This window comes from Gavialis gangeticus, unplaced genomic scaffold, assembly GCF_001723915.1.
Source record: "Gavialis gangeticus isolate Ggan-Ray unplaced genomic scaffold, GavGan_comp1, whole genome shotgun sequence".
NCBI classification, from domain to species: Eukaryota; Metazoa; Chordata; order Crocodylia; family Gavialidae; genus Gavialis; species Gavialis gangeticus.
The window spans coordinates 195,967-212,533 of NW_017728972.1; the positions used below are offsets into that span (position 1 = coordinate 195,967).

At 52.6% G+C, this 16,567-nt stretch overlaps 1 protein-coding gene across 7 annotated transcripts in view; it reads right to left on the minus strand.

Moving 5' to 3' along the window:
• The window catches only part of SYT7 (synaptotagmin 7), a 163,549-nt gene extending 148,236 nt beyond the window's left edge, over nucleotides 1-15,313 (minus strand). Inside the window, exon 1 of one of the 7 annotated variants that reach the window (XM_019504810.1) lies at nucleotides 15,009-15,313. In XM_019504810.1, the coding sequence (XP_019360355.1) occupies nucleotides 15,009-15,075 (67 nt within the window). In that variant the 5' untranslated portion in view covers nucleotides 15,076-15,313. The remainder of the gene's footprint in view (nucleotides 1-15,008) is intronic. The other 6 variants (XM_019504819.1, XM_019504828.1, XM_019504839.1 and 3 more) reach the window with 6 other exon arrangements.
• Nucleotides 15,314-16,567: the final 1,254 nt, after the last annotated feature.

Genomic DNA, 16,567 nt, shown 5'->3' on the forward strand with positions numbered 1-16,567 from the left:
CCTGCCCAGGGATGGAGATTTTACATTAGCAGAAGAGGTACGTTGGAGGGAACTGTTCATGGGTGAGATCTGAGTTTTTGTCCATTTGGCAGTGCAGGGCCAACCAGGGAGTGCAGGCAGACAAGTGGTCAGCTCTGGCAGCTCTTAAATAGACAGGAACACCAAGCCTTGGAGATGCCCAGGTTACACCAAGAGGTACTGGAACAGTCAGGAACACCCTCTTTGGTCCCAGGACCCACAGCCTAATGGGAAGCAGGGAGCCAGCAGCAAGGGGGCTGGTATCAACTCAATCCTGAAACTTTTTTTCCCCCAAGAGATGGCTCTATTGCTGCAGGGGGCCGTCAACAGCTGCTCTCCCTTTTCACCCCTGTGGAGAAGCATCTGTGTGGGGGAGAGGAGAGAGGAGGAATAGGGAGGAAGGAGCCTGAAGCAGGTGCCAGGGACATGCCAGGACAGTGGGTGGGTGGATAGGAGCCAGCTATGGCTGAAGCTAATGCCAGGCTGGAGCACCACAAACTGCAGGAGAGACTCCACACCCACGAGCGGACACTTAGAGGAGGTGATACTGCCCAAGCCAAGCGCTCTGCTCTTCAATATACACAGAGGTCCTGTGGATACCAGCGAGCTGCAGCTTCCTTTTTCTGGCTGGGATCAGCTGAGTTTGTGGCATGGTAAATCCCTGCTGCTACACACCCTGCTGAGGGACAGCCTCTACCTCCCACACATGACCTCTGTCCCTAGTCTTGACAGCCATTAATCACAGACTGCCTCCCTGGCCCTGCCTCTTGCCCATCAGTCCCAGAGCAGTAGGTACTCATCCTCCCACCTCTGCCCCTTGCCTGCCACCTCACTAACACTGGGGCCAAGCAGCTCCCTACACATCAGGGGAGCAGGGAAGAATGTACAACCCTCCACATTCAGCTGATAACAAGATTACCAATGTTAACCATCTGCAGGAGAGCAGCAAAGAGCCCTGTTTTCTAGTGCAGGCCTATCAGTCAGGCATGCAGGGAAACCAGAGAGCTATAGGAGGCCTTGGGACCAAATCTCCAAGAGTTCGTAGGCACTGGTGCAGCCAGGGGTTCAGAACTGCTCTGTTGCCTACAGTTTCTCCCAGGCTTGATTTATTTGGCTCTGGGTAACTGCACGAAGGCCCAGTATTGACTTTGCAACACATAAAGGGCACGAAGGCCAAGTGAAATGGGTGTTAGGCGATCTGGCTCTACTCCCAGCCCTGTCACTGACTTCAGGCAGATCACTTCCCCCTTATGCCTCAGTTTCCCCTCTTTTGAAAGGGAAGTATGGCTCCAACTACCACTGTAAAGCATTTGGAACTCTATGAATGAATGGGGCTGCGTATGAACATTGCACATGTATCACACCAGGCCAGAGCTCCACAAGTGTCAGCACTGGGCAGGATGGGGCATGCTGTCATGAAGGGCTGCACCTCTGAGAAGAGATTCAATGCATTCCCACCCATGTTCAGCAAAGATGGTCAGAAGACCACTGTGGCCAACAAGGCTTCCACAGCTGTTAGGGGTCTGTGTACTCCAGCTGCTCTGAACAGGAGGGTGATAGCAGGCCCAAACCTCAGGACCTCCTGCTACTCAAGGCCCAGCTGCTTGAAGTAAGGGACATGTTGCAGTACAGGGGTGAGGGTGGTGTCAGGCATTCTGAAAAGCACCAGCCGAGTAGTGCTGATTCCAGGCAACAGAGGGCAGCGCGCGCACACACACCCTTCTAGGTGCTCCCACCCAAGTATACCCCAAATTCACTACTGTATTGATACTAGGGCAAGGGGCAAAAGCAAAACCTTCAGCCCAATTCTACCTGCACTGAGACACAGCTGAATGCTAGATCAGCATGATAGACCACAGGTAGCTGTTAAATTGATGAGCTGCCTTTCTCAGGCTGGGCAGTACCAGCAAGGTCTCCGCAGCCTGGCCATTGATTTCCAATGTTGTATGATCTATCTGTTTGCAACAAGAAGCGCCCGCAGTATAACACTTTATTAGCTGTGGTGATGCCTGGAACAGTGCTGGTGGGGCCACAATGGATGCAGCTCTGTATCTAGATTTAGCCTGATGGCTGGTTCATCAGAAGCTATGGGACCTTGCTACCCCACTGTCAACTCAGAAGACTCCCTCCCTGCCACATAACCCACAAATGCCACACCAGTGGTAGATTCTCTTGGCCAACCAAGTCACACTTAGGATAAAAGCAAAGGGAAGCTCCTAGCCAACCTGACCTCCAGCTGAAACCACAGCAGCCCTGGGGCTGTTTTAATTATACATCCTAATTTTCAGGTGTCTCACATTTTAGCAATTGGTCTTTTATCAATTTACCCCTGATGCCCTGCCAGTGGACAGGGATTCCAGCTAGGCTGAGGTCTGAGCCTGAATTTCATTGTCTGAAGCTGATGGGAAGCTAACAGGTTGCCAGGGTTTTTAGTTACAAACTATGTTATGTTTAGTTATGAGTTATATATTGGAGCAGAAAACTCAGAGGCAGGGGTTTCACATTATTGTTTCAGCAAGATGACAGGGTGCTTGCAAACCAGAGGAAGTGTCCCCAAAGCCTTGCTTCACAATTGTCGCTGCTCCTGCCCTCATCTCCTCTAGGGACACAGCTGTTCTCTTCAGGCTAAATGATGCCCCTACCAGACCAGGGCAGCAGAGGGATCCAGGTTATTACCGTTATTAATCAACCCAAAAGGCTATCATAAGGACACAACCTGACCTCCCATGTAACCCCAGCTGGGGGAGGCCACCCAATAGTATCTGCATGGAGACCCTGGCATCTGCTTGAGCAAGAGCCAGCCTGTTAGCAAGGTATCCAGTCTCGCCTTAAAGACTTCAAGACATGGTGAAGCCACCATCTCCCGAGGGAACTTGTTCCAGCAGTTAATTACCTTCACTGTGTGCCTTGGTTCTCGGCTGCACTTGTCTGCCTGCAGCTTCCAGTTGCTGGATCATGTTATGCCTCTTTTTGTCAGTCTGAAGAGCCTTGTGCCATCAGAAATCTCTTCCCCCTGGAGGGACGGGCAGACTACGCTCCAGTCACCTCCTTGTCTTCCCTCAGCTAAACTGCACATGTTCCCATGAAGGGGCAGGTTTTCCAGACCACAAACTGCTCCTGTAGCACTTTTATGGGCCTCTTCCTGCTTTTCAACATACGTAGACACCAGAACCCTAACCAGACACAGCTCCCCAGGAACAGACTATTGCCATATACACAACAATACCCATTCCTGCCCAACAGGCCTCTGTTTATTACTGTTTGCTTATGGTGGCACCTCAGGGCCCTGTTGTGGCAGGAGCTATACAAACACCTGGTGAGAGACAGCACCTGTCCCAAAAAGCTTACAAGTCAACAAGGCAGAGCATTAGAAGGGAAGCAACTTGTCCAGTAACCCAGCAGCAGAGCTGAGAACACAGCCCAGGTCCCCTAAGCTTCAGTCTTGTGTCCCATGTCTTGAACCACAGTGCTTCTGACAAGGTCAGATGATTTCTGGTGAGCACACAGCACTGTAGCCAGTGCGTGTGATACAAACTTGAGGCTCCTGCTACTAGTACTCTTTCCTGCATGTGCTAGCTTCCTCCCTTATGCCTTCTGCAGTCTTCCTGCCCTCTGTGTTTACTAAGAGTCTGGCTTAACCAGCTAAGCATATCCTGCCCTTGCAATAATGTGGTGAACAGGAAAGCAAACTGAAAGCAGTGCTCATTCTGGTCAAAGTCTGCCAGGTTGTGAAGTGGCTAATCGAAGATGTGGGTATTGTGTGCTTCACCTCAGATTTGTTTTTTCTCCCCCAGCAGCTAAGCTGGAAATGAAAAAGAAAGCAGCAGTGTCATCTTATCTTGTCTGTCTTTTCCTGTCACCTGGATTGCAAACACATTTGGTCTTCAGGAAAAAGGTGGATTGAACTTGGACGCAAAACAACTACCAGCTCAAGCTGATAGTCCTGTCATCGTCATCATCCCCCCCCACCCCCCTGCAAGACATCAAAGATGGCAGCCTCTAAACTGACAAAAAAGAAATGTTTTTTCCTACAACCAAGAGCTAGACTGGGGAACTCTCTACCACAATATAGTACAGAGGCCAAAGACTCAGCAGGCTCCAGCAGGGAACAAACACTGGCTTGGAAATCAGGATGCCCTGCAAATAATACAATGACCAATGGAAGTTTAGGAAGGGCAAGAATTCATTTTAATGGGATTCAGGGGGAGAAGCTTCCTGAGGCACACTGCTCCACAGACATCTCCTGCCCTTTCCTCTCCAATGCTTGGTGCTAGGCAATGTCAGTGACCAATGACAGGGCCAGAGCAGCACTTTAGACACTCCACTTGCTGAGCTCTCTACTCCTGTTACAGGCAAGGCGTTCTCCCTTTAAACCAGAATCAGGGCAATTATTTCAGAGAGACATTTTCCTTCCAAAGCATTACATGCTCTGACTGTATGCCCTTCTCCTTCTGGTGCATGCAAAAGCAGGTTAGAAGTTTGGGTGGGAGCAGGTGTAGCTTAATGCACAGCTTAAAACACCTGGAACTGCACAGCTTTGTAACAACAGGGGTTCCAGGGCCCCAGCATCACCAGGGAGTCAACCCTCTCCTTACAAGACCGATAGCAAGGTCAGATCCTATCCACACCTGGTCCCCTTCATGCAGCACACACTCACTTCCTCCTGCTTGCATGTTTATGCTTCCTTATTCTCCCTCATTCACCCTCATGTACCTGCACACTTGTCCCCACTCTCACATCCTCATGTCTCTGTCCATTCAGATCCACCTGCTCTCACATCCACTCTTCTGCTCACCTGTGCCCATCCATGCACAAGCATGTCACCAACCTATGCACTCCCTCCCTGCAGGGTGCGATTGTGGGCGCCTGTACTGTTGGGGTTATTCAGCTATGCTGTCACCTACTCACCTAATCAGCTAGACTCTTACTGGCTCAGTCCCCCCTACCTAAAGCACACAAGGCTGGAGACTCAGGTTACCCACCCAGCACTGGCATTCCTCTAATAGAACTCACACCTTGCAGGGGACTTGCTGGGAGATCTGCTTTTAGTACCAGCAGGGGGCACCCTCACTCAGCTGATGTATGGCTGCAGGGAGGGTGTGTAGGGGTAGGGGGGAAGCAGACAGGGGTCTCCCAGGGCTGACAGCAGAGGCTCTGTCCCCTCTCATCAGCTGGGCCACCCTCAGTGGATGGGAGGGCCAGAACTGCAAGCAAGGAAGGGGGGCAGCTGGTGCAAGTGAGGGCTTGGTGCTATTACAACCTCTGTGTATGTGGCAGCAGGCAGGGAGCAGCAGGGGAGCTTGCTTGGCTGAATATTAATAGCCCTGTCCCCTGCGGGTGTTGTGTGTACAACACAGGGGGTGGGGTGCATCTTAGGCACTGACATGGGGAGAGTGGAGTACAAAAGTAGCAGTGCATGCAGCTCCTGCTGAGTGCTGCGTTCCTGGCCCCTCGGCTGTCTCCCTCTGGCTCTCACAAAACAGTGAAGCGTAGGCTTTTTCTCTCTCCATCACACTCATCTTCCCCTCCCCTCCGTCACACTGGGAGCAGGTGCAGTATGTGTGCACCACTGGCCTCTCCACTTCTCAAGCCATCAGTGCCCTTTGGCTGTGGGATAGCGCTGCCATTTTGGGGTTGGAAGAGCAAACTGCCGTGGCCCAGGCTCTCCCTCCCACCCCCCTCTAGCTCCGAGGCCTTCCATTATTCAAACATGTGGAGGGTGATGGAGGGAGGGGGAAAGGAGACAATGCAAGATGCTTCCACATCCGTTACCATGTGGGACTGGAAATGAGAGAAGAAACCAAGCTCAGGGCTACTGCAGCCCAAACCCCAAGTGCACTGTGAAGAGCCAGACAGGAATGCTGGCTGGGGAGGGGCAGAGAGTGTTGGGGGCACTATGGTACAGAAGTGACAGATGTGATGGGGTCAGAACTACTCCAGCCTCAGCTTCTTTCTTTCGCCCTTGTCACACCTCTGCTCTTCTATGTAGCGTCCTTGAATACAAGCCTGGCAAGTGTCTTCCCACCCCATGGTGGACTCCACAACAACAGAACCTGCCCACTGCACACAAGTAGACTCCCACCTTCCATGGCTATAATGCATGGCCACAAATACCAAGTAAATCACTCTGTGTACCTCCTGCTGATGGCCTCTCAGCCACCAGTGTCTCTCATCTCACTCCTCTTAAAACCTTGGGGACCCAGAATCCATGCCCCAACTGCTCTCTCAGGAAAAGGCTTACTTCACATACCCCATCACCCTGCCTGAGTAAAGGGCTTCTTTCATTGCTGACTCAGGTGTACCTTATCCACATTAAAGCTGAGTTTTTACCCCAATGTCCTGCTCTTTGTCTGTGCCTCCGGTTCCCTGTCCTAGTAGACTCCTTCTCTATCCCACAGCCCTAGTCCAAATAAAGTCTAACTCCTACTTTATGTCCTAAGTCCAAATTAAGGCACATCCCCACTCCACTGCCCTGGCTAGGCAGTATGTTTCATACCTCAAAGCCTGGAAAGGCACAATCATCAGCAGCCCTAAAATGTGGTAGCAGAATCTCAGAGGACAATTGCCAAGACTCAAAGAGGAGATGGTGTTAATGCTAACCAGGCCCTGAACTTTCAAGGGCTCTAAAAGCTGATGTTCTTAGTTCCAATCAATCATCCACTTCGGTTACCTAGTGTCAAGAACTCAGTGTGGGTGTAATAGCCTCATGATAACTCAACACCAAGAGGTTGTAGTGAGCAAAAGGGACACTTACCAGCAGCCCTGCCAAAAAGGAATTGCAGTTGTCATGGCCTCAGTGCCAGCAGTGTGAGCCTGTTGCAGGGTAAGTAAAGGTGCTTAGTATTACTAAGCCCTCCTCAAGTGGTAGCGGCAAGAGACGGGGTAGAAATTCAAGGGAAAACACCAGGCTTTAGTGAGAGCATGGATGTGAAGGAACAAGACAAGAAAGGAGATGAAGATATACCCAAAGGCACCATCTCTGAGGTGGTGCAGGGTGGGAAGAGAGAGAGAGAGAGAGAGAGAGAGAGAGAGAGAGAGAGAGAGAGAGTGGAAGAGCTTAAGTAAATAGAGAGAGTCCAGGGCTGGAGAGGTAGTTTTGAGAGCACAGAGGGGATGAGAGAGGCTGTAAGAAAGGATGGGGTCACTGGCAGAAGGAGACAGAGTGTAAAGGGGAGAAATGGATTTGGCAAATGGCAAAATCCTGGGAAAAAACCCTGAAGAGGGAGGGAGAAGGAAGAGGATCCATTGATGGTGGCACAGAACAAAGGAAAAAGGAAATGACAATCAGGAAGCCGCTGAAAGAGGAGGGCCCGCTAGTGACACTCAGTGAAATGGAGACTGGCCTGCCGAATATGGAGAAGGGGTGCATAGACTCCATAAGGAGGAAGAGGGTATCATCGAGTTTTTGATCTTATGTACTGATTTCACCCTAGTGACCTCCAGGAATAACTGTGGGTTAAAAGGAGCCAATGCCCCTCAGTAATACTTGTCAGTCTGCAACTGAAAGAGCCGAGGGTCAGAAATACTTCAAGCATCAGAAATGGGACCACAGACACCTGTAGGAGACTCATGAGCTTCCAAGATAGTGAGGAAGAATGTGAGTGGGACTGCAGCTGTTCTGAGGTGATGGCTGGACCAACCCAACCAGGAGAAGCACAGGAGAACCTGAACTAACTAGAGCATGCACACAGATGGGAGGGAAGGACAGGACTCTTCTTGCCCGTTAAGTTAAAAGCCCACCCCTTGCTTCCAGGATGATGAAGGCCAGCCCATTTGAGCTGGCATCCAGATGCTCTCAGAAGTCTCCAAAAGCAAGTGTTGGCAATGTTTCAGGAGATATGCAGTGCAGTGGGAATGTGCATCCTGCTTTTGCCCCCAGAGCACAGGCCAAAACTCAAATAAAGTTTGCTCTACAGTCACTGGTCTCAGGGGAGACAATACCTCAAAGACATGAGGCTGCTGAATCTGTGACAGCCCAGACAGAACCACCTGGGCCTACAGTGATGCACCTGGCCCAGGCAAGCGAACCACAGAACCAGAAAGCGCTGGCTTTTCTCCACCACACACCTGGTGCTGGCCAAGCAAAACTTCCTGCAAGCGGCTGAGTTCCTCATGACATCTTGGCCAAGATAATTTTTCAGTAGGAGCCTCTACCATCCTCTAGACTTTCCTCCCCTGAAAGGAGCTAGCTAGCTGAATGGGAATCTTCTTCCCATCCTCACTTACCCAATGAATTCCTCCCATGTCTGGCTCCACTTAGAGCCATCTTCCAGCCAGGCCACAAGCCACCCAAAGAAACTCACAGAAGGGCATTTGAAAAAGTGGGCACTTCTCCCAACTCTGCCTACTATCAAGTCTCCCAGATCACCAGAAGTGCCCTCAAGCTAGCCATCCCCACCAACCAACAAGGACTGTGCTGTAGGTACAGCACCCCCTCCAGTTTATGGACAGAGGATGGGAAAAGACATGATGACGTTAGCAGTGGAAGGTGGAGAAGGCAAAGGTAGGCAAGAACAAGAAAAAAGGGGCAAAGTATGTGCTAAACCAGCTACCAGCTTCTTATAATAATTGGCTGCCAGAGGTCAAGGTACTTCAGGACAAATTTACCTGCAGCCTCTGAGCTGGAGGGTTGTAGGAAACTGGGCCAAAACCCAACTAAAGGCCTGGACAGGAGCGCACAGCACCACCCACAAGGAAAACCAAGGTGGGGGGAGGTGAATCTACAGGCCTCTCTAGCTAAGGTCAGCTTGAGTTTTCCCAGGATTCCCTCAAGGCCACATTTCCTGGCACGTTGCTCCAAGTGCCCTTGGCAGGCTCAGCTGTCAGGCTTGTGGTAGGGGGGCAGCACCGTCTTCTGCCTGGTGCTCTCAGAGCAGCTTGGGCATCCCAATGGAAGCATGAGAGACATGCTCCCCCCTGCCCCCCTCCACTCCTTGGCTTTAACGAGGCAGTGTGGAGGCTGCACACATTGCCATGCCTGCTCCCATGTCTCCTTAGTCACCGCACACTCCTCCCTTTATCTCTCCTTGTGAGACTGGTGACTTCCCTTTCAAACCTCATTCACTCAACACAAGGTAACCTCCCCCTCCCACTCCTTCCTGTGTTGATGCCTCTTATCCTGCAGCATGAGTGGCCATCTCACCTGGGTCCCCGTCTGTCTGGCTTCCTGCAGACCTTAACAAGCCAATCGCAGGTCAGTCCCAGGGAAATGAGACAGATGGGACTCCAAAGGAGACAAGGAAGGAGGGGGAAGGGATGAGTGAGACAATAATGACCAAGAAAGAGGTGCTCAATGGCGGACAAGAAGTGTGGGGCAAGGAGGGGATGGACAAGACAGACAGACAGGAGAAAGTAGAAAGGGGAAGAGAACTGAAAAGAGAGGTAAAAAGCAGACATCAGCAGGGAAAACTGGGTGAGACAGAATGACAAGAAAGACCAGAAGAAAGGAGATGCTGACAAAGTGGTAGATGAGGGCAGGGGGATGAGTTTGGGCAGGGGCGTGTTAAGAATGGGCAGGTAAGATGAGCTGGACATGGGGGAGTGACTCTGGTTGTGGGAGATGCACAGGAGAGACCCAGCTGTGGCTGTCTTGTGTCGTCCCCCACTTCTTCCTGGGTACCTCTGCTGTCCTGTGATCTGGAGGTCCGACACACCCACCACCAGGGACCAAAAGCCCCAGAGTTGAACAGCGTATCTGAGCCAATCTCCTCCACTGTCTGGACAGGACATGGCACCCTCACAGCCACAGCTAGGACCTGCAGAACCAGTCCCCCACAGCAAAAAGGCTCCCATAGGCTGGACTCTCAGGTCCTGGTCCTGGACTCAGGGAAGAGCCTTCTTTAGCACTGAAGGCAAGAACTGGAAATCAGAACTCCTGGGTTCTACAACCATCTCTGCCACAGAGTAACCATGGGCAGCATGCATGACTTGGACCCATATGGTCCAAACACAATGCCTGGCTCTGAGCATGGGTGATGACACAGAACTGGGAAAGATTCTGGCAGGTGGATTGTGACAGTCCCTTTCAACTGTACAACCTGTAAATTCATGAGGGCCTGGGCAGGGACGTATGGTTTTCCACTCTGACTACAGACTCCTCACCAACCAGGCCAGGAGGGACCTGGGTCTTTTCCGCAGGACTCGCTTCACCCATCTCTGCATTGGCCCTCTCCTAGGGAACGTGCACTATGCCTTGCAGGACCAGGGGCAGCCTTCTAAGCCTCTCACCCTAGATAAGTACCCCGGCTTTACACTTTCCCTGGCTCTCTGCCTTTTGAACGTGGCCCCGTAGTGCCAGCCTTACTGTCTACTAGTCGAAATCCCTTCCCCTGTTGAATTCATCCATAATAGATATTGTAGTCAAGCCCCGGGGGGCTTGGGGGTGGCAGCAATATTATCTGCATCTGTCTTCATTTCCCACTCTCTCTCTCTCTCTCTGGCAGTCTGAAGGCTGCAAGATCAGACCATGGAAAGCAGCCTCCAGCTCTCTCCTCTCTCTCTATTCCTGGCTGCTCCCCCCTCATGCCAGCTCTCTTTGTGTCCAAAGTCAGGATCTGTCTTGCACAGATCCCACAGCCCTGGCCCTCACGGGCTCCCTTGCTTCACAAAGTGTTCATCTTCCTACAGCTATAGGCTGGGTGTGTATAACTGGAATAACCTGCCCTCATCTGTCACTCAGCTGCAAAGCAAGGAGCCCAGGGGTGGGGGGGCAGTGGAGAGGGGTACGTGCATGTATGGTTTTCCTCAGCTCGGGAGCTATTCTGAGAGGCAGAGGCACCTGAGAGCTTTGGAGGAGGAGGAATTTTACAGCTAGTAGGCAGGGAAGAAAGGGAAAGAAAGAAAAGCTAGCAGGAGGCTAGTGGGAGAGGGAGGGTGGGAGCCCTAGGAGCTCCCCTCTGCAACAGCTTCATGCAGAGCCTTCCTCCCCTCCATCCCCACCAGGAGATGCAAGCTGGATCCCAGGTAAAAGGAGTCTAGGCATCTTGTTTGCCTTCATCCACATACTACCTACCACATGGGAGCTGAGAGTGGCATGAATGGCTTCTGCTGAGAATAACATGAATGGGGGGCTGCAGAGCGGGCGGGGCGAGGGGGGCCCAGATCTGGAAAAGTGCAACAGTGTCTGGGGCAGGACAGAGGGAGTTCAAGCCTGAAGAGCAGGTGATGTCGTAAAAAGTGATAGAGGGGCAGTGGCAGAAGATATATGCATGGGGTGAGGGAGGCAGGGCTGGATTTTGAGGCTGCGGCAGAGGCAGAGACAGAGTGTAGCTGGCAGCACCATCAGGACCAGAGTAGCAGGGGGCACTCTGGGTCAGAAGAACTGAGAGGTGCAGCTGGGAGTGAGCACCTTGGCACAACAGCACAGGCAACTCCCGCTCAGGCGAGGCATGCACCACATCATCACATGGGAGGAGGGGAAGAAGGGAGGGAGAGGGAGGGGCAGAGGTGGACTACTCCTAGGATTGCCCCCAGACCCCTGCAGGGAGCAAGGGGGGAGGAACACTCTGCAGAGCAGCCTGGCCCTGTTGAGCTCCTTGCTCTTTGTCTGCCTCAGCACTGACGATCTTCCCCAGCTCTGCTCCTTCCTCCCCTCCCACCTTCCGCCTTCCCTCTGGCTGCTCCGTTTATGCAAGTTCAGGGCCATGGCTCCGCCTGTCCCCGTGCCGCAGGCTACAATCTTTTTGATGTTCTCTCACCTTATTTTTTTACCGACTAGGGCTTTTGTCCCTGCGCCACAAGCCCAGGGGAGTTGCCTGTCCTCCGGTTCTGCCATCTGACGTTCAAAGGCTCAGCCCTTTTCATCCCAGACTTCAGCGTTCCCTGCTCCCTGCCCCCCACCCCCAAAGCGCCACCCTAAGAAAACATCAGGGGAAACACACTGCTGCCTGGTTATTTATTCACCATGTCCTGAGGGGCCATTGCTGAGGCTGCTGGCTCCCGCCAGTGCAGCCAGCTAGCTCCTGAGGCCAGCAGTCGGAGGAGAGAGGCCAAAGAGGGAAGGCACAAAAGGAGCAGCAGAAAGAGCTGCCCTGGTACATGGGCTGGGAGGGGGCCTCTGCCCTGCGGGGACAGGTACATGGTGCTGATCCCTACCCACCCTCCCAGAGCCTGTTCTCGCAGCCACAGTCAGACCGCCACCTCCCACTGCACTCCAGGGGAGGACTGACTGGGGACAAGCGAAGTTCTGAGGCTGCTTGGGGGAATGGGTGGAGCTGGACTGGCAGGGAGGGATCGGGGGAGCTGTGATGGAAGAAAAAGAGCCTTGTGAAATGTAAAGGGAAGGGATGAGATGGAGAAGGGAGAAGTCTTACTCTGTAGGGGGGGGTACAAGTTGGTGGGCTAGGGTGGAACCTTACTCCAGGGCAGAAGGCTTTTACACTTAGACAGCATCCTGTTTTTCAAGCCACCACAGATCCTCTAGACGTGCCAGCTACATATCAGTGGCATAAGCGTCTGTGGCAAAGGCACCCCAGAGCACGCTCCCTTCCATGCTTCCCCCTCCCACTAGCCAATCCCCAGTTCTTGCACAAGCATAACCATGCCCCTGGTGCCTCCTCTATCCTTTGCTGTAAACATCTGGAGCAAAAAGATTCTCTGAAGCTCCTGGATTTTGGAAAGAGTGTCTGGAAATTACATTGGTTCAACCCTAGTTTGAATTGCAAGTGAACTTGTTCCATTCACCCTACACTACACCTTTACCTGACAGCTTTCAACTCAGAGTGCAGAACAGGACTATGGCTTATTCTGGATTAAATAATAGCAACTACCCCCACCATGTTGCCCTACCATGCACTTTTCATTCAAGGGTGAGACCAGATTTTACAAAGCGTAATGAATGGGGCTTTGCCAGATACTCCATGAGGCTCATAAGGGATCATATCACCTCCCTGAAATGCAGCCACCTCTAGAAAGAGATGCTTGCTGTTAAACAGCAGCTGCATCAACACTCCCCATAGAGCAGGAAATGAAGGATTATATTGCATCCAACTCAAAGTGCTGCAGGGATTCAAAATACAACTCCCCAAGGGAGACCCAAGCTTAGCAGTCACACTGGGAGCTCTTTAATGATGCAAACGTGCCCCCTCCTGCAGCACAGTGCCCCTAGGCACCAGGCTGGGGCTAGGGGACCAGTATGACTGAGAAGGAAGCATGATACCCACGGGGCACAAACAGCATACCTGGGAATGTTGGACACACTCAGAGCTGATCATCCCCAGCCTGCTTCACCACCCGGTTTCCCATTCATACACTGACCTGGTACCACCCTGTGACATCACCTGAGGGCACACAGCTGTAAATATTTTGGCACGCATTTCTCTGCTGCTGCTAGATTACTGCTGTAACCCCTGGTCCCAAGTCAGCACCTGCTCCTCTGAATGCTGGTGCGCAAAACTGTTCCCTGCGCTGCTCTCAGATGGGAAATTCAAGCACAGGAAGCAACTTCTGCGTCCCTTACCAGTGCACTGTCCCTCAGGCCACCCCTCTGCACAGCCAAAGCTCTCTCACCAGCTCATCGTGGGCTGGGTTTCTGGCTGAATTTGCATCAGCAGAGGCTGTTCCTAGATCTGCCTGGCCTGCCTACAGGACACATAATGAGCAGGCATATGTGGGGCTACACCCTGCAAGGGACACAATGCCCTCAACTCCTGTTATCTTTCATGGGAAATCATTGGGAGCCTCTGAGCTCCTGAAAAGCCTGAACCCGCACACTCATTCAAGCATCTGGGCTTGTCCAGGGCATGAGAGGAAGGTCTCTGCTGCCTTATCAGCACCCCCATCTGGCTCAATGTGTTCTGACAAGCAAGCTAGCTTGGGAGCTCAGACCCTAGGAATCTACCATTTAAGGGGGAAAGATCAGTAAGGGCAAGCACATTGGGATGATGTGTGCTCAGGCAGAGGGGCTAGCCCCACTGCACTTGCAATCCAAAAGTCACAGGAGGCCAGAGGCCAGGACAAGTTCAGTGCAAGTGGTGGAACAGGACTGCCCCACATGTCATGATGAAAGCAGGGTTCATAGTAGTATAAGATCAAGATTATAGGTGCAGGAGAGTTTGGACACATGGCATATTGGGTGGAGGGGTTCAGGGCATGGCTGTACAAAGGGGTCCCTAGCAGATGGTGGGGGATCACCCCACAGATAGGTGCATGCTCACTTGCGTGCCATGCCACAGAGAGGGAAGCTGTTGGAGCCTCCTTAGTGCAGCAGATGGGCAGTAGAACAGGGTCTCTCATCCAGGGTGGTGCAGGGAAGGCTACTCACATTATGTGGTGAGTGCAGTGCATGGAAGGAGCTGGGGCAAACTGCCCATGCAGCAATATAAGTGCCAAGCTGAGGGTACTGTAAGCTGCTACTGCCTAATCCAGGGACAGGTAGAGGGCAACAGCAAGCAGTCATGGTTATGACGTACCTGGGGTGCTCCGTTTCCAGAGCAAGGGACCAGGGCAGAACAGGAGGTTCTGGTAAGGAAATGGACCACAGCAAGAAACTGCCGGGTTCTACATTCACTGCCCTAGTCAAGAAAAAGATCTGAGCATGGCTATAGACAGTGCAATGTGCCTCTACGCAACGTGTAGCAGCAAGAAGGAAAAAGCAAACAGATATTAAGGAGCAAGAGGGAAGGGAGGGAGAAGTATACTGAGGACATTACAGTGCCAGTCTGTAAAGTCCTGGGACACCCTGGCAGGGAATGCCACATGCTGGTCCAAAGACCTTGCCTTGAGAGGACAGAGCAGAAACATGGAGGTTCAGAGCCAGGATCGTTAGTGATATGGGAAAACTTCCCTGTGGAGAGAGACTGAAAAGCTTGGGACTGCTTTAGTTTGGAAGGGAGATGACTCAGAAGGGATATGAACAAAGTAAAGAAAATAATTCACAGGAGAGAGCTAAGATCAGGTCAAACATGAACGAGAGGCCATTCAACAATGAGAAAAATAGCAAATTTGAAGATGAGGAGAGGAAATATTTAAGATCAGCCAGTGGAAGCCCTCACCGCAAAGAGCCAGTGTGGCCAGATTCAAGGGAAGGACGGGACCTGTTGGCACTGATAATGAGAACATGACGCAGGACTCCAATCCACAAGAGCCAAAGTCTGGAAGGGATGTAAGCTCCCCTTGTCCGGACCTAAGTCAGGCTGTAGTGAGGGCTCTCAGGACAGTGGTTCAGCTTTTATGACATTGGCTGGGACACAAGATGCTTGGATCCATGTCCCTGCTCTGCTACAGATTTCCCTTGTGACCCTGGGCCAGGCACCTAGCCACTCTGTGCCTCCATTCTCCATCTGTAAAGCACAAGCGGCATCTGTCCATCTCCCGGAGGGGGTGTAAGGATCAATGGATTCAAGGCTGTAAGATGCTCAGAGGAGGCTGCAGTGACAGGACCAGAGAAGTACTTAAGACAGAGAGTGAGAAATTTCCCTTGTGGGCACGTTATTCCATAATTACAGGCTCTGGGGCTCTGACACCTTTGACACCTTCCACTGAGGCATCTGGTGCTGGCTACTGACAAATACAAGGAACTGGACCAGATGGACATTGGCTCTTTCCCAGCCTGCTAGTTCCTACAGGCCTTATTTTGCTGAGGTACTGAGCACTGACAGGCCACTCTGCCTTCAGCTGAAATTGGGACTGCTTTGAAAACAGACCCTGCACTCCCTCTGCCCAGATCCTCCACCCAGCATCTCCCCAATTCTGGGGAGGACAGCTTGTCCTTTGGCCCCGGGGCCATTGCTGGTAGCAGCCCATGCACCAGGACCCTGTGGGTAACCACCTGCCAGGCCCAGCCACCCCTACTGCATTGCCAGTGCCCCTTCCCTCTCTTTGGGCACTGGCAAGAGACCCTGCTGCCCAGAAAGCGGGCAAGCGCTACTGTGCAGCTGTCCCTCCTAAGTCCCAACACAACGGCACGTCCCAGATTCCTGGATGAAGGGCTGGCCCATTTCTTTGAGCATAAGATCAGTAAAACAGCTCTAGCTAAAACACCTCCTAAAACCACTGTCCTCCGAGGGCACGAGCACAGGGCAGGAGGGACAGAGGAAGGCAGCCAAGCCGGGAACCAGCACCTGGCAACCTGCTGGGCACACAGGGCTGGGAGACAGGTTACTGGACCAAGCTGGGTTGGGTGCTCTCGAATCAGCTTGGCAGCTCAGGCACATTTTGCAGCACACCCCATTTATTTCTGCCTAGAACAGCAGGTGCCCAGGCTCGGGTGCCTCTCCGCAGGGTGGTGACTCATTTGAAATGAGCCGCCGTGACTTGTTCCCCAAACTACTGTAACTCCTGCCCAGGGCAACTCTGGAAAGCCTTGGATGGCAGGAGGGGTGAGGGGGGTGCAGAAGGTGGAAGGGGGTTATGGGGAGAGAGGGAAAGAGAGGACAAGAGCATGAGCGAGTGCGTTGGAACAGGAAGGGGAGCCCGGACGGGGAAGGTGGCTCAGAGGGGGGAGCAGGCAGAGACGTGAGGGGAGCCAAGCACGCGGCAGGGAGGAAATGAGGAGCGGGGATGAAGGAAGCGAAGAGCCGCAGGGGGCAATGGAAGTGCCCTCGCGCGGCTC